The sequence below is a fragment of the Balaenoptera ricei genome, chromosome 1 (assembly GCF_028023285.1).
Source record: "Balaenoptera ricei isolate mBalRic1 chromosome 1, mBalRic1.hap2, whole genome shotgun sequence".
Lineage (NCBI taxonomy): Eukaryota > Metazoa > Chordata > Mammalia > Artiodactyla > Balaenopteridae > Balaenoptera > Balaenoptera ricei.
Window position 1 is genome coordinate 19,192,027 of NC_082639.1, and position 24,226 is coordinate 19,216,252.

Genomic DNA, 24,226 nt, shown 5'->3' on the forward strand with positions numbered 1-24,226 from the left:
CCGGCGGCCTCCTGCCCTGCTCTCACAGAGCTTAGGATCTGGGGGTTGGATGGGTCACAAACAAGACAGTTTCAGCTGGTGGTTATTCTGTGAAGAAGGTTAAAGAGGATGAGACAATTCCTGGGGTTGTAGGGAAAGGGATAGTCTTAAGAGTGGTGACATTTAAACTGACACAATAGTAAAATTGCATAATCACACAGTTAATAGTTCAGAACCCCAGCAGGGAGTAGGGGTGGGAGTGAACAAACTGTATGAGGTAGATTTTTTTTTTTTTTAAGTGTTAGATTTTTTTTTTTTTTAAATAAATTTATTTATTTATTTATTTATTTATGGCTGTGTTGGGTCTTCGTTTCTGTGCGAGGGCTTTCTCTAGTTGCGGCAAGTGGGGGCCACTCCTCATCGCGGTGCGCGGGCCTCTCACTATCGCAGCCTCTCTTGTTGCAGAGCACAGGCTCCAGACACGCAGGCTCAGTAATTGTGGCTCACGGGCCTAGTCGCTCCACGGCATGTGGGATCTTCCCAGACCAGGGCTCGAACCCGTGTTCCCTGCATTGGCAGGCAGATTCCAAACCACTGCGCCACCAGGGAAGCCCGATTTTTTTTTTTTAATTGAAACATTTGACATAAGTGCTTGAAGTGTTTGGCGGTTTGGGTTTTGAAGTATAAATAGGAGTTCACCAGGCAGACTGGGTTAGGAAGTCGTTCTAGAGAGAAGCATGAATATGAGCAGAGGCAGGTAATGCTATGCGATGTGTGTGTGTAGAACACAAGTTCTTTGGTATCTCTAAAGTATAGTTCATAAGCTCCATGTGGGCTCAGGCCTATATTGTTTCCTTTTTGTCTCCAGTGCTTAGCACGTAGCTTATGATTAATGAATTTTTACTGAATGAATAAATGCATGAAGAAATGAACAAATGAATGAGCTAGTGTTGATAGGAGAGGCAGCAAAGAGAGAAGGACATAGTATAAATCGGTGTTGTTCAATATAAATGAGCCACATTTGTAACTTTCAGTGTTCTAGTAGCCACGTTAAAAAAGTAAAAAGAAACATTACATTTTGATAATATATTTTATTTAACCTTGTATATCCCAATATTATCAAACATCTAATCAATATTTAAAAACTACTGAGGTATTATTTCACACTCTTTCATTTTGTGCTACGTCTCTGAGTTCCCGCAGGTATGTTACACATACAACACACCTCAATTCAGACCAGCCACATTTCAAGGACTCCATAGCCACATGTGGCTACCGTATTGGCGAGCACAGGTCTAAATGCTGCTGGGCGGTAAAAAGCCTGCTGAGGGGTTTGGACTTCATTCGCCTTAGCCGGTGAGAGGCAGCGGAAGGCCTCTATGCAGAGGTCAGCACGGTCAGATTTGTTGCTAGAAAGCTCTCTGGGGTAGCTGTGCAGCCGATGGGCTTTGAGACAGAGAGTCCCTTTCCAGCCTCTCCACTCTGGCATGGAAAGGTCACACTCAGGGCATACTCCACTCCCCCTGGCTGTGGTGTGACTGGTGTGGAGACGGGCGCCCTGTCCCCAGCTAAGAATCTCCCTCCTTTGGCGAACGGCAGAGCCCGAGGTCCCCAGCCCGCAAGCAGCCACATTCTCCTCTGCGAATCTGAGCTTCTCTTTCCCGAGGCAGTCAGTGCTCGCTGAACAGCGCGGCATCTGCTGTGGTTTGTAGCTAAACAGATGTGGCTCTGGGCAGTTCGGAGAGAAAATGAAGTGCCTATTAGCGTGTTTTGCAGTAGCCCCGCCTGGCCAAGCACCTTGCCGGCTCAAGACACACTGGCCCGTGGAGGCAAATGCTGGCACGCTGGCTCCCGCCCTTGCCCCTGCACAGCCCACCACCCCCCGGGGTACCCAGGTGCCCCTGGCGCGCTCAGTCCCTGACACACCCACTCCCTTCCCCACAATGCTCTCCTGCTCACTTTCATATTTCCTTGGACCCCAGACTCACACTTGCCCTGCATGTTCTGCACGCCCTCAAAGCCTGCTTCATGTTCCCTCTGACTCTTCAAGGAGGCCGGGGTGGGTGCCGGGAGGCCCCTGGTTTGGGAAGCAGAAGACTGGGTCCCAAGCCTGCTCTGGTAGCTCTGTGACTTTGGGTGAGTTACTCGGCCTCTCTGAGCCTCAGTTTCCTTGGGTGTAAAGCGGAATGGGTGTGACGAGGGGTAAATGAGATTATGAACGTGAAGCCCCAAGCACAGTGCTAGACACAGAGGAGGTCCCAAAAGGGAGTGGTGGTGACCGTGAGTGGTAAGTGCCCATCGCCCCCCACCCCAGTTCCTTGAGAGCCAGGCCGGCTTACACACCCAGGGCCCCTGGATTCTCCCTGCCTCCACACCTGCCATGCTGCTGGGGCCTGTCATCCTCGCGTGACAGGGCTCGGACTGCATTGACACTGGAAGATTTGGCAAAACTGGAGGACCGTGGGCTCAGCTCCGGGGTGGGAAACATCAGTAGTGATCCACGGGAGATTCTTCAGAGACGGCACTGGGGGCTCCGCCCAGGACAGGTCAGCACCGAGAAGACCCTGATCCAACATCAGGCCGACTTCTCCGCCGGGCACAGCAGACACAAGGCCCACAAGACTTTCAAGGGCCCCCGAAATGTTTTAATTTCTTTTAAAATCGGCGGAGGGGGGGAAATCCCATTTTAGGGCAGAAGAAAATGTTTCCATTTTTTTCTCACATCAGAAAAAATAAACTGTTTAGAGCCCATGAAACTTTATTACGGTGAAAGCAGCCCTGCGGCCACACTGAGGCCCTGACCAATTCTTCATTCATTCAAATGCATTTTTTGGGCAGGGTACGTCGCATCTGTTCTTTTTTGTTCCTTATGATCTTGTCTGGCTGCACACACATCTTTTTTTCCCTGAGATGAGGAAGATGAGGCTCATGGAGGGTAAATAAATTGCCTATAACTTAGAGGTGACAGAGGTGGGATTTGAACCCAAGTCCACCTGAGTCCAAACTCGTTTCTTCCCTAGACCACGCTATTTGCAAGTTCATCATCTGATTTGATTTACAGCATAAGGGCAGGATAATCAGCTTTTTTTTTTTGCCTCACTGCGCGGCTTATGGGATTTTAGTTCCCTGACCAGGGATTGAACCCGCACCCTCGGCAGTGAAAGCGCGGAGTCCTTACCACTGGACCGCCAGGGAATTCCCAGCCCCATTTTAAAGCTGAGGAAACTGAGGCCTGGAAGAGAAGGGAGCATCTTGCTCATGAGTCCCTTCCTCCTAGTCAGTGAGGGTGGGGAACCAGCCCCTCCTTCTGAACCCTCCCTACTGCCCCTGCCCTGTCCAAAGCCCTTCCTGTGCCCCCTACACACTGTCCCTTCCCCGTGGCCACGCCCCGTGCGGCCACCCTGCACATGTGTCTCCCCTGCCCTTCTTCCCACCTTCCTCCTTTTGTCCGGTTTCCCAGCCCTTAGAGGGGCTGCTCAGGTCTGCATAGCATCTACATCCCGCCTCCTAGCAAAGCTGGGGGCTGGCGCTGCCACCTGAGAGGGAGAGAGAGAGCGAAGGTTTAGCTGAAACCGTGGGTCTCCCAGACAAATGCCCCTCTGTATCTCAGGGCCTGTTGTAACTGGCTGCGGGCCAGCTCTCCCCGCGGGCAGCTTGAATGGCTGGGATTGTTCCCCCGCCTTCTGTCCTGTCTGCCGCCCAGCGCCTGCCGCCCAGCGCCTGCCAGGCCCCAGCTCAGGCAGGAAAGGGGAGGGCTGTTCCTTCTGGAATGGAAGGTGTAGGAGGCAGGCGAGCCTTGGGGAGGGTGAGGGGCCACGTCCTGAACCAAACTGGGAGGTGGGAGAGTCACACGACGGAAGGAGCGTGAGAGAGAGGTCACCGGTCCCCGCCGTGCACTTTGCAAGAGAGCAAATTGAAGTCCAGACAGAACAAGTGACTTGCCCAAGGTCACACAGCAAGCAAGTAACAGAGGTAAGACTCGAACCCTGGGCTCCTAACTTCCAGCCCAGGGTTCTTGCCGCCCCCTACATCAGGTTTCCCTGTCAGGGTTTTGGTGGTGACCCTGCTGAACAGGTGATGTAATGAGCTCCATAGCCCGGGACACTGAGACTCAAAGAAAGAACGTCACGTGATAAGCTTACACAGAACTAGGTTCCCTCGAATTCCGTAGTAAAGTGCAGATGCTCGAGACAGAGTTTACATCCTTAACTCATTCATTACAAAGACCTTGAGGTTAACCAAGCCCTTGGAAAAGGCGGAGGGAGAGGCAGAGAATCAAAGCGAGGCCCCTGAAAGGTCAGCGTTAGGGGTAAACTCAGATGATTGGATTTTGTAGGACGGCATTTGCCTGGGTTCTTTAAAAAAAATAATGAGTTAGCCAGGGGCACTGGGGGTCAGGGCATCTGGTTCCGAGGAGACTTGGTTTTTTCCCCTGCACTCCCACCCCCCATTTTTTTTCTTCCAGAGGTTCACAGTGGCCTGTCCATGGTGTATACAACTCAGGTACATCTCTATGTTCTTGCTTTCATGGGTGGCAACGAGAAGTAACTCAGAAACCTCAGCTGGTGTGTTTTAGAAACGTAGTGCAGTTACCAAGTGGGGTGGTTGAGGGCAAAGCTGAGGGGGAAACGCAGGGCCCGGTGGCACCTCATCGTGCTCACGGGCCAGAGTCCCTTCGGGTTGTCTTTGGTTCTTGCTATTGTTATTACTGATCTTGTCTTGAATGAATCAGAAAGGAGTTCTGGAAAACGTACCAAATGAACTACCAATGAACCTTCCTGTCTGTGTGCCCTGGGCATCCCCACCGGCCCTCAGCTTCCCCGTTTGTAAGGAGAGGGCGGTGGACTCAGCAGTTTTCAGACGACTTCCACCAAATCCTCTGATCACAGGAGTTGCCTCCTAGGGCCATCGCAGAGGGTGTGGGGACCAGTAAAGAGAAATTGTGGGGGGAGGAGTAGAAGGGAGCAGTTTGGCTCCTTAAACCTTTTGGAGGAGCTGAATTTTCCATCATAAGTTCATCCCCCAAACTCTCCAACGGAAGAGTAGATCTCCTTTCACTCTGGACAAACACATAGAAAGTCTACCGGTTTCACTTTTTCCTGGCTGGCAGAATCCCCCTGCACCTCCCTCCTCCCCCTAGTTGGACTGGCTACCCCCAGGCTGCTGCGGGGCACCGCCCTGGGCACTCCTCGATCCCTGGGTCCCTTGAGCTTCTCATGTTCATTCGCTCCTCCACGTTAGTGGGGCACGTCCTACAGGAGCATCCCAGGAAAAGGTGCATGGGGTGGGATGGATTTTTTGTGAAGCTTCCTATGTCCCAAAATGTTGTTCTTCTACCCTTACACTCGATATTTAGTTTGGCTTCTGTCCACTTCTAGGCTGGAGATTATTTTCCCTCAGAATTTTGGAGAGTTATCTCAGAGCTTCCCTGCTGCTGCTGTCAAATCCACTGCTGTCTGGTTTCATCTGAGTGTTAATCCTTTTAATGGTATTTGACCTTTTTTGTGTGTGTTATCTATAGATGTGTGTGGGATATTCTCTTTAGGCCCTGTGTTCTGAAAGGTCATGATGATGAGTCCCACTGCGGGTCTTTTTTATTCATTTTTCTGGGGACTCCGTGAGTCTTCTCATTCTGAAAATTCATGTCCTTCATTTCCAGGAAATTTCCAGATATTCTTTGATAATTTCCTCCCCTTGATTTTTTTCTGCTTAATCACTTCTGGAACTCTTATCATTAGAATGTTGGACCTCCTGGAGTAATTTGTTTTTGCCCCTTTTCTCTCCCAATCTTTTTTTGTTCCACTTTATGAGACATTTCTTCAACTATCTTCCAATGCTTCTATTGAATTTTTAACTTTCTTTTGTCATATTTTAAATATCCTAGCACTCTTTCTTGTTCTTGGAATATTCTTTTCTTATAGCATTCTGTTCTTGTTTTATTGATGTAGTATCTCATCTCTCTGAGGATGTTGAAGGTTTCTTCTGCCCTTTGAAGGGCCCTTCTGCCCTTCTGTCTCTGTTTGCTTTAAATGCCTCTCTCTGTTCATTTGTTTGCTGTCTGTTCATCGTGTTTGAGGCTTGTACTCTCAGAGGTCTGTTGACCCTTAGCTATCTGTTCCTATTTAAGAGTAAGCCACTAGAAAGCTCATTGAATAAAAAAAGTTCAGGGGAAGCTCCGAGTGTGGGGGCCGGCTTATCAGCTAGTGGCCTCCCCATTGGCTGATTGGCAGGAACCTGGTCACTTCATTGGAGGATCGTGTAACATCAATCAGTATCTGTCAGTCTGTTCTCTTTAGCTGGTCAGTCTCCCAAGAGCCTCTAAGTTCCTGCCTGGAGGTTAAGCCCAGTGGCCCAGGGGGTTAAAGGGACTAATGAGCCCCACAATGCAGGACTTTACCTCAACGCCATTTTTCAGCCAGAGATTAACCACCACCTTCCTTTTCCTTAAGTCTCAAAGTCAAACGTGCCTATGAATCACCTGGGAATCTGGCTAAATAAAGGCATATTCTCATTCAGCAGGTCTGAATGGAGCCTGAGATGCTGCCTTCCGAACAGGGTCGGAGGGTTGCCAGCGCTGCTGATTCAAGGACCGCACTTTGGATGGCCAGGGTCTAGAGCCGTGCCGTCCAGTGGAACCTTACGCAGTGGTGGACATGTTCTAGACCCACACTGACCAATACAGGAGCCGCAAGCCCCAGTGGATGTTAGCACTTGAAATGTGGCTAGTGCGACTGAGGCCCTGAGCTTTTAATTTTATTTAATTTTCCTTAATTTCATTTAAATTTAGATGGCCAGAGGTTTGAGCCTCGGCCTTTGCCAGGCTGCTAAGTCACACTCAGCCATGAGCTTTTCCAGCTTTCAAACCTTGACTGGCCTCTCTCCAATGTGGTTGTCGTCTCTCCTTTCTCTTTGGCCTTACGGATTCATACGTCTGAATTCCTTTACTGTCATTCATGGGGGGGTTTCACAAGGAAGCAGAGATGAAGACTTGTGTTCCACCTGCTCTGTTGGACCAGAATTCCCTCCCGCATTTTTTAAAAGACAAAGATAGATCCCACACTTTGTTTCTCCCAGGATGAAGCAAACCAGAGTTTGTCCTTCTTACCTGTCATCTTCCTCTGGGCCCAGAGAAACCATTTCTGAGTCACTGCAGAGCCTGAGAGCTACTGGAAGAGGTAGAAGGCTCTGCCTGTCTGGGGGGAGAGCCCGGCTCACCCACTCGGTGTGGTTTCTCTATTCTGTAAAGGGAGGGGTGGGCTCATGGAGGGGCCAGGCAGCCAAAGGACATCCTTGCAAACCATAGCTGGGCAGGGAGTGGACTTATAGAACTAAAGACATTCTAAGCCCTTGGCAGGGAGGAGATTTGTCTGTTCAGGCAGGACAGGGCAGGGGAGGCAGGAGTGGATTAAGTACAAACCTTGGGGTCTGACAGATTAGAGTCTGAATCCTATATGCTAGCTCCCTCAGCAGGGAGGAGATTTGGACAGGAAAAATTGAGAATGGTCACCATTTAATTGTGCGAATAAATCCCACCAATGGGACCGAATCCTGGCAGGCAGGGGCTGGAGTAGGGTGGTCCTTCAGGACAGGATGAACTGCAGATGTATTCGTAGTTAGTTTGGAAGTAGGTGCTGAGACATGTGAAATCAGCTCGTGCAGCAGGGATGGAATCAGGCCTGCGCGGTTGCCTCCTGAGCCCACACCCCACACCCCTACCTAGCTGGCCCAGTGTCTTCAGGACCCCTTCTCTGCTCCTCTCACAGCACCAGCACCTCTCACGTACTACCTCCTGATGTGTGCTCATGACCACCACTCCCTGGACGTGTCTGATCAACCTCCGCATTCCCCACAGCACCTGGCCTGTGGCATGTGTCTGAACAGACACAGGCAGGGCAGGGGAAGCAGGTGTGGTTTGAATACAAACCTTGGGGTCCAACAGATAAGAGTCTGAATGCTATATATGAGGCAGAGTAATGCCCCCTCAAAGATAGCCACATCCTAATCCCCCAAACCTGTGCCTATGTTACCTTGCGTGGCAAAAGGGACTTTGCAGATGTGATTAAGTTAAGGATTTTGAGATGGGGGATTATCCTGGGTTACCTGGGTGGGTCCAGTGTAATCACAAGGGTCCTTATAGGAGGGAGGCTGGAGAATCAGAGAGAGAGAAAGAGATGTGAGGTTGGGAGCAGAGGTCAGAGAGAGAGATAAGAAGATGCTACACTGGGGACTTCCCTGGTGGTCCAGGGGTAAAGAATCCGCCTTCCAACGCAGGGGATGCAGGTTCGATCCCTGGTGGGGGAGCTAAGATCCCACATGCCGTGGGGCAACTAAGCCCGCACGCCACAACTACTGAGTTCATGCCCCTCAACGAGAGAGCCCACATGCCGCAAACTACAGAGCGCACGTGCCCTGGAGCCCACGCGCCACAGCTAGAGAGAAGCCCGTGCGCCTCAACAAAGATCCTGTGTGCCACAACTAAGACCCGATGCAGCCAAAAAAATAATAAAAGAAAAAAAAAATAATCATAAAAATAGTTAAAAAAAAAAAGAAGAAGAAGGTGCTACACTGTTAGCTTGAGGAAGGAGGTAGGGGCCACAAGCCAAGGAATGCAGGTGGCCCACAGAAGGTAGAAAAGGCAAGGAGACAGAGTCTTCTCTAGAGCCTTGAATGGAGCATGGCCCTCCCAACGTTTTGAGTTTAGCCCAGTGAGTCTGATTTTAGGCTTTGGACCTCTAAACTATAAGAAAATAAATTTGTGTTATTTTAAGCTATAATTTGTTACAGCAGCCACAGGAAACGAATGCATCCTAGCTCTGCCATACATTAGCACTGGGACCTTGGATGAGTTACTTAACCTTTCTGAGCCTCACGCCTTTTTTATCTGGAAAATAGAGAAAAGGTATGTGAGAAAATATGTATGAAGTACTTAGCATGGTAACTGACACATAGTGAGCATTTGCTAAGTGGTAGCTGCTGTGTTTGTGGGCATCATAATTGCCATCATCCTTGCTGTTATTGGTTGCCTACCCACACATGTAAGTACAGGCTGGACATTTTCCTGTTTGTCTAGACCTTTATGGAGAGAAAGGATAGGAAGATGTTATGAGACAGGCCCATAACTCAACTCCAGTAGTTCTCAACCAGGGGCGACTTTGCCTCCCAGAAGACGTTTGGAAATGTCTGGAGACATTTTTGGTTGTCGTAAGCGGGGGATGCTTCTGGCATCTGGTGGGTAGAGGCCAAGGATGTTGCTAAACGTCCTGCAATGTACAAGATACCTCCACGACAAAGAGCTGTCTGGCCCAAATGTAAACAGTGCCAAGCTTGAGAAACCCTTCCATTCTCTGAGGTTTTGTGGTAACTCTTGGGCTCAAAATAACAACGTGTAGTAAAAATAGTGAGCAGGGTCCTGCTGCAGCAGGGCTGCTGAGCCTCGGAGGGCCCCCAGGAAAATTGCTTACCTCCTGGAAGACTTGGCAACCACCACAGTTTGGAGGTAGATCTGAATTTGAGAGTCAGCGTCTCCACTCATTTGCTGTGAGACTTTGGGCAAGTCAGTTAACCTCTCTGAGCCTCCATTTCTTACCAGCAAGGTGGAGATAAAAGACCCGCCTTGTCGTATTAAGTGAGAAAACGTATGAACGCACAGCGTCTGAGTCTTCATCAGCGTCCCCTTAAATGTTAGTTTCCCTTCCTTCCTGATCAGAATGTCGGGGTGGAATTATTTTCCTCTGACATATTCACTTAGGGGCATAAACTCTTTAACCTTGTGCCTATTTCCCTTGGGGACAGTGGGACACCTGGAGATTTATGTAGGAACTCAGGTGTAGTTTGAGGACTCTGTGGCTGGGCCCTTGGCTTGAGCCCAAAAACTGAAGGGCAAATGGAAGGCACAGGTCACGTTCCAGCTCTCGGTCAGTCTCAACCAGGGTACCCACTGGTCTCTTCCTCCCACTGACTCCTGGCACGGCCTGTGCCACCCTATTGGCACTAGGTGTAAATCTGCCTTGTGACAAGTTTCATCTGGGATTTCTATTTATAACTCTTCATCCATGAAACTTATCAGACTTTCAGGTCTTGGGCTGGAAACTCCTTGAGCCACCTTTCTTTACAATGTGGGCCACAAAAATAAGAAACAAAGGATGTTCAAGCCAGAAATTGACAGATGGATAAAGAAGACTTTGTAGATGTGGTGGGCCTGGAACCCAGACTTCCAGAGCCACAGGCCACTGCCTTTTCCATAGGGCTTCAATCTGATGTTGATCAGCCACCTCTCTGATCAGGCTGGACCAGGTGTGAGGGGGGATGAGCCCCACTAAATATTGATGGAAGGAAAGATTCTTTTTTAATTTTTTTTTTTTTTTAATTTTTGACTGCGTTGGGTCTTGGTTGCTGTGCGTGGGCTTTCTCTAGTTGCGGCGGGCGGGGGCTACTCTTCGTTGCGGTGCGCGGGCTTCTCATTGCGGTGGCTTCTCTTGTTGCGGAGCACGGGCTCTAGGCACGCGAACTTCAGTAGTTTTGGCACGCGGGCTCAGTAGTTGTGGCTTGCAGGCTCTAGAGCACAGGGTCAGTAGTTGGTGGTGCACGGGCTCAGCTGCTCTGCAGCATGTGGGATTTTCCCCGGACCAGGGCTCGAACCTGTGTCCCCTGCATTAGCAGGCGGATTCCCAACCACTGCACCACCAGGGGAGTTTCAGGAAAGATTCTTAAAGGAAATAATTCCGTTTCTCATCCTCTTTGTCTGAGCTCTAGATACGTGATCCCCATGGCCCATCTTTGAATCGTCTCAGAGCTGTGTACATGGTGGGCGCTGGCTGAATGAATGACAGGGAAAATGGACAGAACAAGTGGGAGGATGAATGCGTGCACAGTGGGTGGGTGGGTGCATGAGTGGATGGGAGGATAGAAAAGTAGATGGATGAATGGAACAAGAAATGGGCTTCCTAATTTCTGGGAACCAACCACAAGGAACATGTATTCAGTATGTAATTGTGTCTGGCCCCAAGTTCAAGATAGCATTATGCCAACTCAGACCACACCTTTGGAAGCTGTGACACACAATGGGACAGAGCCAAGCACAGGCAGGGCAGATGGAGTGGGGGGAGATGATGTGGAACCCAACAGGAATGGAGGGTGTAGGAGGGGCCAGCTAGGATTCAGGCAGACTGGGGTTACTATGTACTCAACAGAGCATTTGGAGGTTCCTAAGGGTCCCGTGTGCAATGCTGCTGCCATGTCAAAACCCCTCTGTGGAGTTCTTCTCGGTTTGCTCTGGTCTCACCTGCCTTCCAGCCTGAACTGTACACACTGTCTCCCAATATCCCCCAAGTAGGTAGCTACAAAGGAAGATGAGCTTTTGGAAGACACTGGTTCTTGAGGTAAGCTATGAATGGCTGGTCCATGCAATAGAACCACAAGTTGGAAAGGCCCTTAGAGATCATCTCCAAACTGGGCCATTTTACAGGTGGGAAAACCAAGGTCCAGGGAGGGGAGATGACTTTCCAAAGTTGTATGGCAAAGAGTAACAAAGGGGACCCAGGTGTTCTGATTCTCACCCCAAGTTATGAGTTCATTATTGCTCTTTTGCTGCACACCCAGCAGCCCCCGTGCCCTACCAGTTCCATTAGGATTTTTGCCTCCCTGGGGGTGGTTTCACTATTTCCTCTGTCTCTACCCTCAGTGGAAATGAAGGAGAAGGTCAAACCTCTGGAAGTTCTGAGGTATCCCTCCTCAAATCACCTCCTTGGGACATCAGCCTTCACGGCCTGGCTCCTTGACCTCCCTGTTCGTACTTGAACTTGAGCAAACGCAGCAGACACTTGGCCAGGTGGAGAACTGGGGGCTCCAAGAAGAGCAGGGAGAACACAGACTGGGGACAGGGAGGAAAGGAGAAGAGGGGCTGGGATGGACATTCACCCATCACCCACCATCCAGCAGGCACCGTGCTGGACAGTTATAACATCTCATTTATTCTCGTAACCCCACAAGATAGGGAGTGTTATTCCTGCTTTATAAATGAGAACACTGAAGCCTAGAGAAGTGGCTTGGCTTGTAGAGCTGGTCAGCAGGGAGCCCAAGATTAAAACCCAGGGCTACCTGACCCCACAGCCCTTGCTGGGCCCTGAGTTCCTAGACAACATGCTCTGTCACAGTCCGTCAAGAGTTCTCAGGAGCCACCCAGCAGGAGCTGGAGTTTCTCTCCTGAGGGTTCAATCAACAAGGTCAAGGCTAACAGGGATCAATGCAAAGTCCTGCCCTTAAGTTCAAAAAGGCAGCTGCACAAGAGTGTAATGGAGTTCTGGTTACTGGACCGCAGCTCATCATAATACTGTCACCATGCATAAAGCGGCTGGTATTGCCTTCTAGTTCCATAGCGCTTTGAGTGCAGAAAGCCCTTGCACTTACCGATCTTAGGGCTTTGACCGTAAACAAGCACAAGAATAAGTCAGAAGAAGGTCTGCGGGTGTCCCAACAGGGTATGGGTGGAGCAGTGTGCTGTGGCTGCTTGTAAAGCTAATGAGCTATTTGTCTGCGTTAATCCAGTGCAACATCAATAGGTTTTGTGTGCAGCCACTGTGCTAAATATATCACATGTTTTATCTCATTTAATGCTCACACAACCCTATGAAGTTTGTAGTTCCTGTTTTACAGATGAGAAAACTAAGAAGTGAAGAAAGTTGACGGAGGTCACACAGCTAGTAAATAGTAGAATTCAGGCTCAGGTCTGATAATCGTCAAGAAAAATGTCATTCTGGAGAGTTCAGGCCCCCTCTGGAGTCATGTATCCAGTTTGGGGTGTTATATTTAAGGAAGACATTGACATACAGAGAAACAAGGAGCCCATCCATGAGGGAGAGTATCACCCTAAAGATTGTTTGAAGGAGCTGAGAATATTTATCCCGGAGAAGAAAATCACCAGAGAACATACAGTTGCTGTTTTCAAGGGCAGAAAGCTCCTCTACTTAGAAACAGGTTGGGTTCACGGGACATTTGCCAACGATTTGTTGGTTAAGTCCAAAAGGACATACTATAGCCAACTGCTATTGCCACCTACTGGTGGGAGGTAAAATTGATGTGCTGATTTCAGCTACTGTAACTGTTCCATTCATAGAACTTTAACTTTTCATACATAGAAGGGCTTTTAAGCATGATCATTGTCATGTGTAAGAAGTAGCAGATTACCTTTGTGGGAAGAGAATTAGGACCAATGGGTTAAAATCACAAGGGGAGAGCTTTTGGTTCCAAAATGAAAGTTAATTTTCTGATAATGAAAACATAATTATCAAGAGACTGCTTGGGAGTAGTGAGGTTCTTGTCTGTGGAAGAAACCAAGTCATGCTGAATCTCCCATCTCTCAGGTGAATGGGAGAAATTGATCCCAATGTTTTTGTGGGTCTCAGGCATTCATGGCTTACCTATTCTGAGCTGCAGTTGGACGTTTGGGTAGGAGTCTGCCAGGGTTGATAGCATCTGGGTTGTCTTATCCAGGGAGGAACTTTTACGCTAGGCCAGAGGGAAGGAGGGTACCACAGGGGCAGAGCAGAAGGGGGAAATATTTTGGACAGGTGGGGTCTGGCAACATTTATCCTCCAGTTATGGCCCTTACACTTGACCAAGGAACTGTCAGAGAGGGGTGGTTCAGTGAGATTCATGACCCTCCATCGCTTCCCAAACTGACCTCCCACACGGGGCCATTTGTAAACAACCCAAGGAAAAAGTTTCTTAAAGATTCTGCAAATGAGATTAAGGCTCTGCTGGAGACAGAGGTTCAGAGTATAGGCAAGGTCAGGGACCAGTCAGGTAGGACCAGTCTGGGTCAGGGTTAGATCAAGGGCTCTGGCTCTCTCCGCCACAGCCTGTGAGGTTTTTCTCATCAAAGCCCTACATTGATTTGGGCCCCAGATTCACTGGGAGGCAGTCCAGTGAGAGTTTATGGAGAAGGGGCTGTGAAATCAGACAGACCCTAGCATGAATCCTAGCATGGCTACATATTAGCCTTGTGAGCTTAGATTGATTTCTTCTCTGATCTGAGTCTCAGTTTCCTCATCTGTAGAGTGGGCACAGTGACTGCACCCTCCTAACCAGAAAGATATGAGGATTAAATGAGACCTCCCATATAAATCACTGAATGCAGTGCCTGGGGCACATAGTATATTATTATTATTATTATTATTAATTATTAAATTAACCTCTGTCAGTAAAAACTAGCTTCGCCCTCCCTGTATGCTCCCCCATTTTCTGTGGCCATGGATCCCGGTCATGGGCACATCTGATACTGAAATCCCCTGCTGGATCTCACTTGGTTAACAAGAATTGCAGGGGCCCCACACATGAAAACACCCACATCCTTGGCCATCAACGCTCCACCACCCTCCCTCCCACCTTCTCTGATGTGGCAGGAACAGAGATGTAATTTAGAGCCCTCGGTCCTTAGATGGGGCAAGATATGCTCTGGGATTACTCACTGTTCTCTCAGAAAGAAGAGTAGCTGGGCCCATGTGAAAAGGAGTCACACCTGGAACTTGGCACCCAGGAGGTCACCCTGAAGGACCTGCAGAGGAGCCTGTGTCCTGGTGGCCTTAGGCGGCTCCATTACTGGTCAGTATGTGTCTGTGAGTGCATGTGTGCGGGTTCCTGTAGTGACTGTTCATTCCCCCCTCCCCACCGATGTGTACCAGGGGCAAGTGGTGTAGAGGGAAGGATACAGTCTTTGAAGTTTGCAGAGCCAAGTGCATACGCCAAGCCTGCAGCCTCCAGGCCGTATGAGCATGGAAAGTCTCAGGGTCCTCATTTGAAACAAGGGGAGAGGAAAACCTACTTTACATGGCATTTGCTAATTAAATCAGAGGATGGATAAAAAATATCTGGCACAAGGTCTTGGCATGTGGCAGACACTCGGATGGTGGCTTCCGTCATCTTTGTGCATGTTGGTTTAACGGGGGATGTGTCCATGGTAGGGTTTAGTTTATCTAGTGATTATGCCATGTCTGTCTCCTTAAATGACCTGTGACCAATGGCCACCTATTTGCCTCTTCTTTCTGTTTTTGTTTTTATTTTTGTTTTTCTCTCTTTTTTGTGTTAAAAAGGAATTGTGAGAAAGCGTTACTGGTGAGTGTTCTCAGCTTGATATTGGTGGGGATAGAAGCAGAGGGTCTGGGAAAATGCATATTAAAACTCTTTATGTGCTGAGATGGGGAGTGTGTGTATGTGTGTGTTGAGGGAGGGGTTCAGGCACCTCTCCTTAGGAGTAGGAGTGGAGGTGGGGGGCTGGGGAAGACTTTTATTCCATGTTCTCAAATTGGTCCATACCTTTTTTTTTAAAATAAATGTATTTATTTATTTATTTATTTTTGGCCGCATTGGGTCTTCGTTGCTGCGTGCGGGCTTTTCTCTAGTTGTGGTGAGCGGGGGCTACTCTTCGTTGCGGTTCGCAGGCTTCTCATTGCGGTGGCTCCTCTTGTTGCGGAGTGCGGGCTCTAGGCACATGGGCTTCAGTAGTTGTGGCACGTGGGCTCAGTAGTTGTGGCGCACGGGCTTAGTTGCTCCACGGCATGTGGGATCTTCCCAAACCAGGGCTCGAACCCGTGTCCCCTGCATTGACAGGCGGATTCTTAACCACTGAGCCACCAGGGAAGCCTGGTCCATACCTATTTTTATAGAAAGAATTTTTTTTTCCTGTTTTGAGCTCCTGTCTCTAATTAGTTCAGCAAGTATTCACTAATACCCAGTAAAATCCTGAGGGCTATGTACCATTTATTGAGCACTTTCCATACTTAACCTTGAACCCTCAGTTCCCTTGAGAAAAGCTACCTCATTTTACAAACAGCAACCCCAGCTGGGAGAGGTTCAGCCCCTCACTCAAGTCCTTCCACTGGCAAAGGTGAGGAGAGCCAGACAGGAGTGAAAAGAACCAGAACCAGTCTCTACCTCAAGGACCTGACAATGAACGTGGAGAGTTGACTGCCAGACACAGCAACTGAGACACAAGCTGTGGTGGTGCTTCTTTGCAGGGCACTGCTATGGGAGGATGGAGGGTAGCATCGCTAATTCTGACTGGCGGGAAGTCTTCCTGAAGGTGACTGGGCTGAGTCTGGAAGGTTCTGTTCCTTTTGGAGGGGGAGCGGGCAATGGAGCGTGGCCAGCAACCCAGGTCTGTTTAAGGTAGTCGGGAGTCAGGAAACCCAGCCAGGCTGAAAGGTTGAAAGGTTGGCCGGCGGGGGGACGTCAGAGTCACAGACACATCCTTCAGGAAGCCTGAGTTGTGAACGTCCTGAGGATGGGTGTTTGGGAGGAGGGGACGGACAAAGCTGGGGGTGCAGCAGTAGTTTAGGCAGGATCTCAAGGCTTAAAGGAGGGCAGAGAAAGTAAAGGCAGAGCCTATCCTGTGGATCAACAGGGCCTGGCCACACAGGGTCATTCTGAGGCTGAGGCCCTTGTTGGGAGGGTTGGCAGGGGAACAGGTCATAGCCACCAGAGCCCCCAGCCTGGCTGCAGATGACCTGACCCCACTGGAGGGGTGCTGACCCCTGTTTCCATCATGAGCTGGCAGAGTTGGGGGACCTGGGAGGCCAAAGCCTGGGGCCGCAGCCCAGAGACAGCAAAGACCAGGAACGACGGGGGAGGATGGAGTGGCCCGTTGTCCCAGCAATTTGGCAGAGGTTGGTGGGAGGAGCCAAGAGGCTGAAATGGAGGGTGGAAACAGCCAGTGAAGGGCTTTCACTGCCAGATATAGAAGTGTGGGTACTGGGGAGATGATTGTTTTTTGAGCCCGAGAATGCTATGGTCAAACCTACTGTCTCTCTCACTCTCACCAGAATGTGAGCTTCCGGAGGCAAGGAGTCTGCCTTTGGCCCAAGCTCCACGTCTTCCTAGCTGTGTGACTTTGGTCGATTCACTCAACCACTCTGAGCCTCAGTTTCTCAGCAGCAAAATATGATGATCGAGAGGATTAAGTGAGCTGACAGATGTCATTTGTGAAGGCACCTACGACAGCCTTGTGCATGGGAGATGCCCTCTTCCCATTGAGGGTTTTGCGCAACCACACCTGTGTTCTCTCTCCTCCACCCCCATCCCCAAACCACACTCATCCTTCAAGGCCCATTCAAATTGATCTCCTCCTTGAAATCATTCTTCACAACCCAATGGCTCATGTCACTGACTGCTTAATAATCAAGTAACCATAATTTGTTCATTTGCTTTTATTCTTTCCTCCTTAGATAGTAAAGCTTTTGAAAGCAGGAACACAATTTCAAGCACGGTTGTGGGGTGGCCAAAGTCCCACTAGCATGGGAAGTAGACGCCCAGGGTTCACTTCTTCTAGGTAAACTTGGGGCTCCACATGGCACTGGGGGCTTCAGTTTCATCAGTCAAATGGCAACAATAACCTCCCTCACAGTTTCTAGAAGATCAATTTAGACATTCTGTGTGAAACATAGTTAGGAGGAGTTGAATAAATATTGTTGAATGAATTGAAAGTGCTTTGAAAAATGAAGTTCTTTACAAATGTCAGGCCTTATTTTTAATTCCCCATGGTGTATAGTAAAAGGCCTTATCTTTAATTGCTGCTAAGAGAAACTGCAGGCTTAAATATTTTCTCCTGTCATCCAGATGAAGACCAAAAAAGACATCATACAGGGGTTATAAAGATTACTCTGGTTTTAAATGATATTTCATCTTCCTTCTCAGCAGGTCAAGATGACCACAGCTACCCCTTTGGGGAGTACCACCTTCTTCTCATTGAACATGACCACCAGAGGAGAAGACTTTCTGTACAAGAGTAAGGTCAACTTAGCTTGGTGGCCAGGGGAGCGAGGGAGGGACAGGTGTTGTGGTCAGCTCCTGGTGTCGAGGTCAAGAGCGTGGGCCCTGGAGACAAACTGCCTGGGTCTCAGTCTCAGTAATATACCACTTGCCAACTACATGACCCTGAGCACATGACTTCACTGCTCTGGGCTTGATTTCCTCATCTATAAGATGGGAATATTAACAAAGCTGCCCCATAGGTAGGTGTGAAAGCTAGAAGGGATAATCCATGTAAAAAACTTAGAATAGCCTCTGTGCGTATGAAACATACTAAGTACCTAATGAGTATTATTATTATTATTACTATTACTATTATTTTCATTAGGGAATTTTGGGGCTTAGAAGGCAATGGAAATTTGTATCTCTTGTAAGATGGCCCTACACGAGTCACCTTAAAATGCAGCTACTTTCGTACTAGTTTTGCAAAGCAAAAACATCCCGTCAATTTACCAAGGAGTAAATGAATGTAGGTAGGAAGAGTTAGTCCTGGGGAGACATTTGCCAAGAACGAGGGGTCCCTAGAAGGAAAAATTTGAGGACCATTCTTCAGAAAACCAACTGACTGTATTAGGTGAAGTTTGGGTCCATTTCAGTCATCTCAGGTGACTTGGTACATACCTCCATGAATGGAACAGGCCTCCTGACACACGTGGAGCAGTGATGAACAGTGACAGACAGCTCCAGGCTGGGGTACTGGCAGGAAGCTGGGTTAATGGCAGGATGTGCCTCTTCTATGGAGACCCAGAGAGGGTCGCTCTTGGGGCAGGGTCCCACATGTTAGCCTGCTCTTTTCTGGGTGGGGAGACCTACAGAGCCCTGCTGAAATATGTCTCAAAGCAGTTCTGAAGTGAAATGCAGGGTAGATAGAATCACTGTCAGCAAGATGGGAATAATACTGTTTTTATTTAACTAAAAGTCATGGTTCTCAACTAGGCAATTTTGCCCCCTAAATAAGATTGCCAGATTTAGCAAATAAAAGTACAGGATACCCATTAAATTTGAATTTAAGATAAACAATTCATAGATTTTTAGTATAAGGATATACCATGCAATATTTTGAAATTATTCATTGTTTATCAGATATTCTAATTTAATGGGTATCCTGTATTTTATCTGGCAACCCTACCACCAGGAGACACTTGGCAATGTCTGAAGACATTTTTGCTTGTCACAGCTGGGAGTGTGGGAGGAGAAGTGCTACTGGTATCTAGTGAGTACAGGCCAGGGATGCTGGTAAATACCCTGCAAGGCACAGGACAGTCCCCACAACAGAGAATTATCCAGCCGAGGTTGAAAAACCCACTGGACTCCCCAGGAAGGAAAGAAAAACAAGTAACTCCATGATGGATTCCCCACCCCCTCCCTTTTTCCCTCTGTCTTTCTTCCTATGAATAAATGCACAGTTGTTGTTGTTTTCTAAGTAAACTTTTTATAAAAGCATTACATATGTTCCAAAAAGTACCCAAATGATAAGTGCACAGCTGGACGAATTTTCACAAAGTGCACACAGCCGTGTAGCCAACCCCCCAGATGAAGAATCAGGCCACCATCAGTGTTCCAGAAGTTCTGGTGCCCTTTGCAATCACTATCCCCCACCCACTCAAGGGAACCCACTGTTCTGACTTCTACCACCATAGATTAATTCTACCTTGATTTTGAACTTTGTATTCGTGGAATCATACCACACATACTCTTTTGTATCTGACTTCTTTTGTTCAATGTTATGTCTGTATGCACATATTTAATGGTTGCAACATAATGTATATGTATGTATATGTGGATGTGTACATAATATCATATCCTATATTCCATACTTTTCTATCATCGGAAGTGTTCCATGTACCATAGTCTTCATAATTATTATTTTAATTACAGTATATTTCATGGGATAAGTGTGCCATACCTTATTAAACCCTTCCCATATTTAGAACATCAATAATGTAATAAACATTTTCATTCATGTAGCTTTTTCTGTATTTGGGATTATTCCCTATGATCAATTCCCCAGAATCAGATAGATCGGTTTAAAGTATGAAGCTTTTTTATGATTCTTGATGTTTTCAATATCAATTCTGGCAAGGTTGTTGATCTTGAACCTAATATTAGAGTTTGACTTTGGGACTGGGAGCTGATATTGAAATTAGAATCTGAGATATTAAGCTACAAGGACATTCATCATAGCCTTGTTTTTAAGAGTGTAAAATTGAATGCAACATAAATATCCTCAGTAAAGAATTGGTAAACAAATTATGGCACAGGCAAACAATGGAGTACTATACAGCCTTCAAGAGTCATGAAGAAAAATATGTACTTACATAGCAAGAGGATCAGGGTATTTTGTTGTAAAACAGTATATGGAATATGGTTCCATTTTTATCAAGTGCATATTTTTCCATATTTATGAATATTTTCTTAAGATGGATTTTCAGACATAGGATTAATTATTCTAAAAGATGATAGATAAATATGCACATATGCAAAAACATGATCACATTGGTGAATATATACATATGTAGACTATCAGTGGTTCTTGGGGTAATGAGGTCTTCGTCTTCCCGTCCTCTTTGGCTTGTATGTATGTTTTCAAAATTATCTACACAGGGCACAGGGCTATTGTTGTTGCCCATGTGTGTCCTGTAGGAAAAAAAATTATCTACAAAAACCACATATTACTTTTATATTATCTGAAAGAAGGAAGGATGTTTTATTTCACAAAAGAAGTTTGAAGCTATCTTGGGGACGATAAGAGCAGGACTTAGCCTAAGGCAGGATTTTGGCAGGGAATGTGCTGAGGATATGGCCCTCCAAGTCCCATTGGAGGTAGAGGTAACTGCCACTCTAGATGTGACTCTGTCCTGGGGTCAGCAGTGAGTGTGCCAGGATTTCACATTCTCTCCTCTCCTTGACCCAGTGAGGATGCCAGGTGGTGTGTCTTCCTCCCAGCCTCCGAATCCTTCCTTGCATTTCAGTTTGCACATTAGCCATCTCCACTCCTCTCTTCCTCGTAGGTTCTGGAGCCATCGTTGCTGCCATTGTGGTGGTTGTCATCATCATCTTCACCGTGGTTCTGATCTTGCTGAAGACGTACAACAGGTATGGGATGCCCTGGGCTTTGGAACTGTCTGGTCCCTTCAGTGATGCCAGAATGGATGGGAACTAACGTTTGTGGGTGCCTATTATGTGCACAGCAGTATCTATGAGTCCATCATCAAATGCTCTAACCCTTTGTGGGTCCTTTTTTGCTGTCTGTTCTACTGGAAGAACTTCACATTGACCATATATTTTTGTATTTGGAGAAATATTTTTAAAATATAATAATATAATGACAATGATAATAACCTTGAGCTGTGTAGTAAACTCTTATATGTAATTTACAGATAATAGAGGAGTGTTTCAATCCTCTTCTCCTGGAGAGCCCTCTGCTAGGTTGTATTGTGTGGACCACATGAGTATTTGAGGTGACAAATACTGAAATGCACATACCTGCGACTTTACTTTCTGGGACCAAATAAAAGGAAATAAAATCATATAAATTGATTGTAAGAAGAGTAACTGCTGTGTTATCACCTTATGTGTTATCACCTGTAGTCACAGCTTTGCTAGATTATTCTTTTCAGTGAATAAATCAAAATTAAAAGACTAAATTCAATTACATCATAGAAGACCTGGAAGCCATTAAAAAATATTGTAGAAATGTATAAATTGATGAGGAAAGTTGTTTACTACATATTGTCAAAATTTACAAAGCAGTATGTACATCATTTTTTAAAAATTAATTTATTTTTTGGCTGTGTCAGGTCTTAGTTGTGGCAGATGGGATGTTTTGTTGCGGCTAGTGACTCTTCGTTGCGGTGCGCGGCTTCTCTCTAGTTGTGGCGCACAGGCTCCAGGGTGCGTGGGCTCAGTAGTTGTGGTGCGCGGGCTTAAGTACCCTGCAGCATGTGGGATCTTAGTTCCCCTTCCAGGGGTCGAACCTTTGTCCCCTGCATTGGAAGGCGGATTCTTAACCACTGGACCACCAGGGAAGTCCCTAAAGCAGTATGTACATTATGACCATACACATGGGTTACGCACATGCACCCAGGAAAAGTTCAAATGATATACCACAAGGTGTTAACAACCAATATGTCTGCATGATGGGATTGCTAGTAGGTTAGTTGGTTGGTTGGTTTTTGCAGGGTCAAGTGGTGTGCTTCTTTATTTCTGCATTGTTTTTATAATAATATTAATGTATTTATAAGGGTAGCTAACATATATTGATCTCTTACTATGTGCTGGGCACAGTTCTAAGCTCTTTACATGTATTAACTCATTGAGTCTTCATAACAGCACCACAAAGTGGATGCTTCTATAGCCCCAATTTTATAGGTGTGAAACAGACACAGGAAGATTAAGTAACATGCCTGAATTTACTCAGCCCTAATTGGCAGAGTTGGGATTTAAACCCAGTTCATCTCGTTTCAGAGAAAATACTCCCACCAGTACACATATAATAACAATAATAACATTTCATATGTTATTTTTAAAAATCTTTGGGCTGTTACAATTTGGGTCTATTTCAAACCAGGAAGTGACATCAGACCCCAAGTTCTACCCACCGTTCCTCTCCATCATTGCTGGAGCTCTCAACCCCTTTTCTAGGTTGAAATTTGGATGGAGACTCTACTCACCCCATCCTGTTTACAATGATACGTGGGCTGGGAATTGAGAAACCTGGGTTCACTCTTTGGTCTGTCAAAAGTAGGCAAGTTATTTAGCCTCTCTGTGCTTTGATTTTATCATCTTTAAAATGGAAGTGTCTCTAAATAGACATTTCTCCAAAGAAGACACACAGGTGGTCAATAGACACATGAAAAGATGCTCAACATTGCTAAATATTAGAGAAATGCAAATCAAAACTGCAATGAGGTATCACCTCACACTGGTCAGAATGGCCATAATTAAAAAGTCTACTGGCCGGAGGAGCCCGGCTCCCAGCAGGAGATGGAGGCTGGGCGGCTGCGGCCGATGCTGCGCTCAGTGAACACTCGCAAGCCGTCCCAGGTCATCTTCTGCAACCGCAGCCCATGCGTGGTGCTGCCCGTGTGGCTCAACTTCGACGGCGAGCCACAGCCCTACCCGATGCTGCCCCCCCAGCACAGGCCGCCGCATCCATAGCTACCGAGGTCATCTTTGGCTCTTCAGAGATGCTGGGACATCTGATGGGCTTCTAGTTAACCAGACTGAGCTGTTTGTGCCGTCTCTCAATGTCGATGGACAGCCTATTTTTGCAAACATCACACTGCCAGTGTACACCCTGAAAGAGCAGTGCCTCCAGGTTGTGCGAAGCCTAGTCAAGCCTGAGGATTACAGGAGACTGGACATCGTGAGATCCCTCTACGAAGATTTGGAAGACCACCCAAATGTGTGGAAGGACCAGGAGCGGTTGATCCAGGAGCATATTGAAAATCAGTGGATGGCAGAGGAGACTGAAGATTTTAATTGAAATTTATACTCCTTGGTCTCGGCTTTTGACAGTCCTGACAAGTCTTGATCTAGATCTAGGACTGGTCATTTTTTCTCGGCTTCAAAGTGTCTCATTCTTGGAGTCAAAAAGCTCCATTGCTTAAAAGAAAGTTAACTGACCTCATTACTGGGCACTGTGATGTTTAAGGGCAAATATCACAAAATGTAATTTAATGCCTGTCCCTTCTAGAAGTATTTATCAAGGGAAAGTAGTTGCATTTTTGCCTCCTAGTGAGTCAGGAAAGTTTCTGTGTAAGGACTTTTGTGTAAGTAATTCAGTGAGAATTGTAGCTTATTCTTGAGTTGTAGGAAAGCAGTGGCGTCTGCTTTTCATTCCTGTATTTTGGTTGGTGATGTGCCCGCGTCCCGCACTGAGAGACCAAGGTGTCCTTGGGGCAGGGGCATAGCCGTTGGCTCTTTGAGACTCCAGTGCCTCGCACGTTATGAGCCTTCCTTCAGTGTTTGTTGAATGAACAAACCAGTGGCTACTTTGGTAGTGTTAGAGGTTTTCACCCTTTTTTTTGAGGGCGGGTGGTAGTGGGGACCTTAAAGTATGTACAGTAAACAAATGTTTTAAAGGGCATCAATTTTATAGAAAGCAGTTTTTATAATTTTCTAAATTGTGGCTTTTCTCTGCCCACTGTTGTCGCAGGGCTGTTTTATTTCTGTTTCTAAGCCAGGATTAGCTTTCTACAGTTCTTATTGATGATAGCTTTTTTGAAACTTGCTATCTGCACAGAAGATAGGAGAAAATAGCCGTCCCCTTGTTTAATCATAGTATTAAAGAGCTACTCCTGTACTATAAATGGTTTTTTGCCAAATGTGGGTACTTCTGTTCGTTTTTGTAAATCCATGACATTTTTGTTCGATTCAGCAGTTTTTCATCAGGCAGGATCTGGCGACACTTTGCACCTGGCTGGAGGAGAGGACAAAGCCATCC

General features: G+C 47.1%; 2 protein-coding genes across 7 annotated transcripts in view; both read left to right on the forward strand.

The window, feature by feature from the left end:
* NCMAP (non-compact myelin associated protein) overlaps window positions 1-24,226 on the forward strand; it is a 43,554-nt gene that overhangs the window by 13,346 nt on the left and 5,982 nt on the right. For 2 of the 6 annotated variants that reach the window (XM_059895742.1, XM_059895745.1), the window contains exons 2-3: window positions 17,665-17,755; window positions 20,790-20,874. In XM_059895742.1, the coding sequence (XP_059751725.1) occupies window positions 17,674-17,755; window positions 20,790-20,874 (167 nt within the window). In that variant the 5' untranslated portion in view covers window positions 17,665-17,673. Of the gene's footprint in view, window positions 1-3,849; window positions 3,952-7,113; window positions 7,155-17,640; window positions 17,756-20,789; window positions 20,875-24,226 lie in introns of those variants that run through there. The other 4 variants (XM_059895743.1, XM_059895746.1, XM_059895744.1 and 1 more) reach the window with 4 other exon arrangements.
* On the forward strand, window positions 22,744-23,266 carry LOC132348302 (von Hippel-Lindau disease tumor suppressor-like). The gene is given in 2 exon segments (XM_059895739.1): window positions 22,744-22,908; window positions 22,910-23,266. Coding segments are annotated over 2 exon segments (501 nt in total). The 5' UTR covers window positions 22,744-22,764.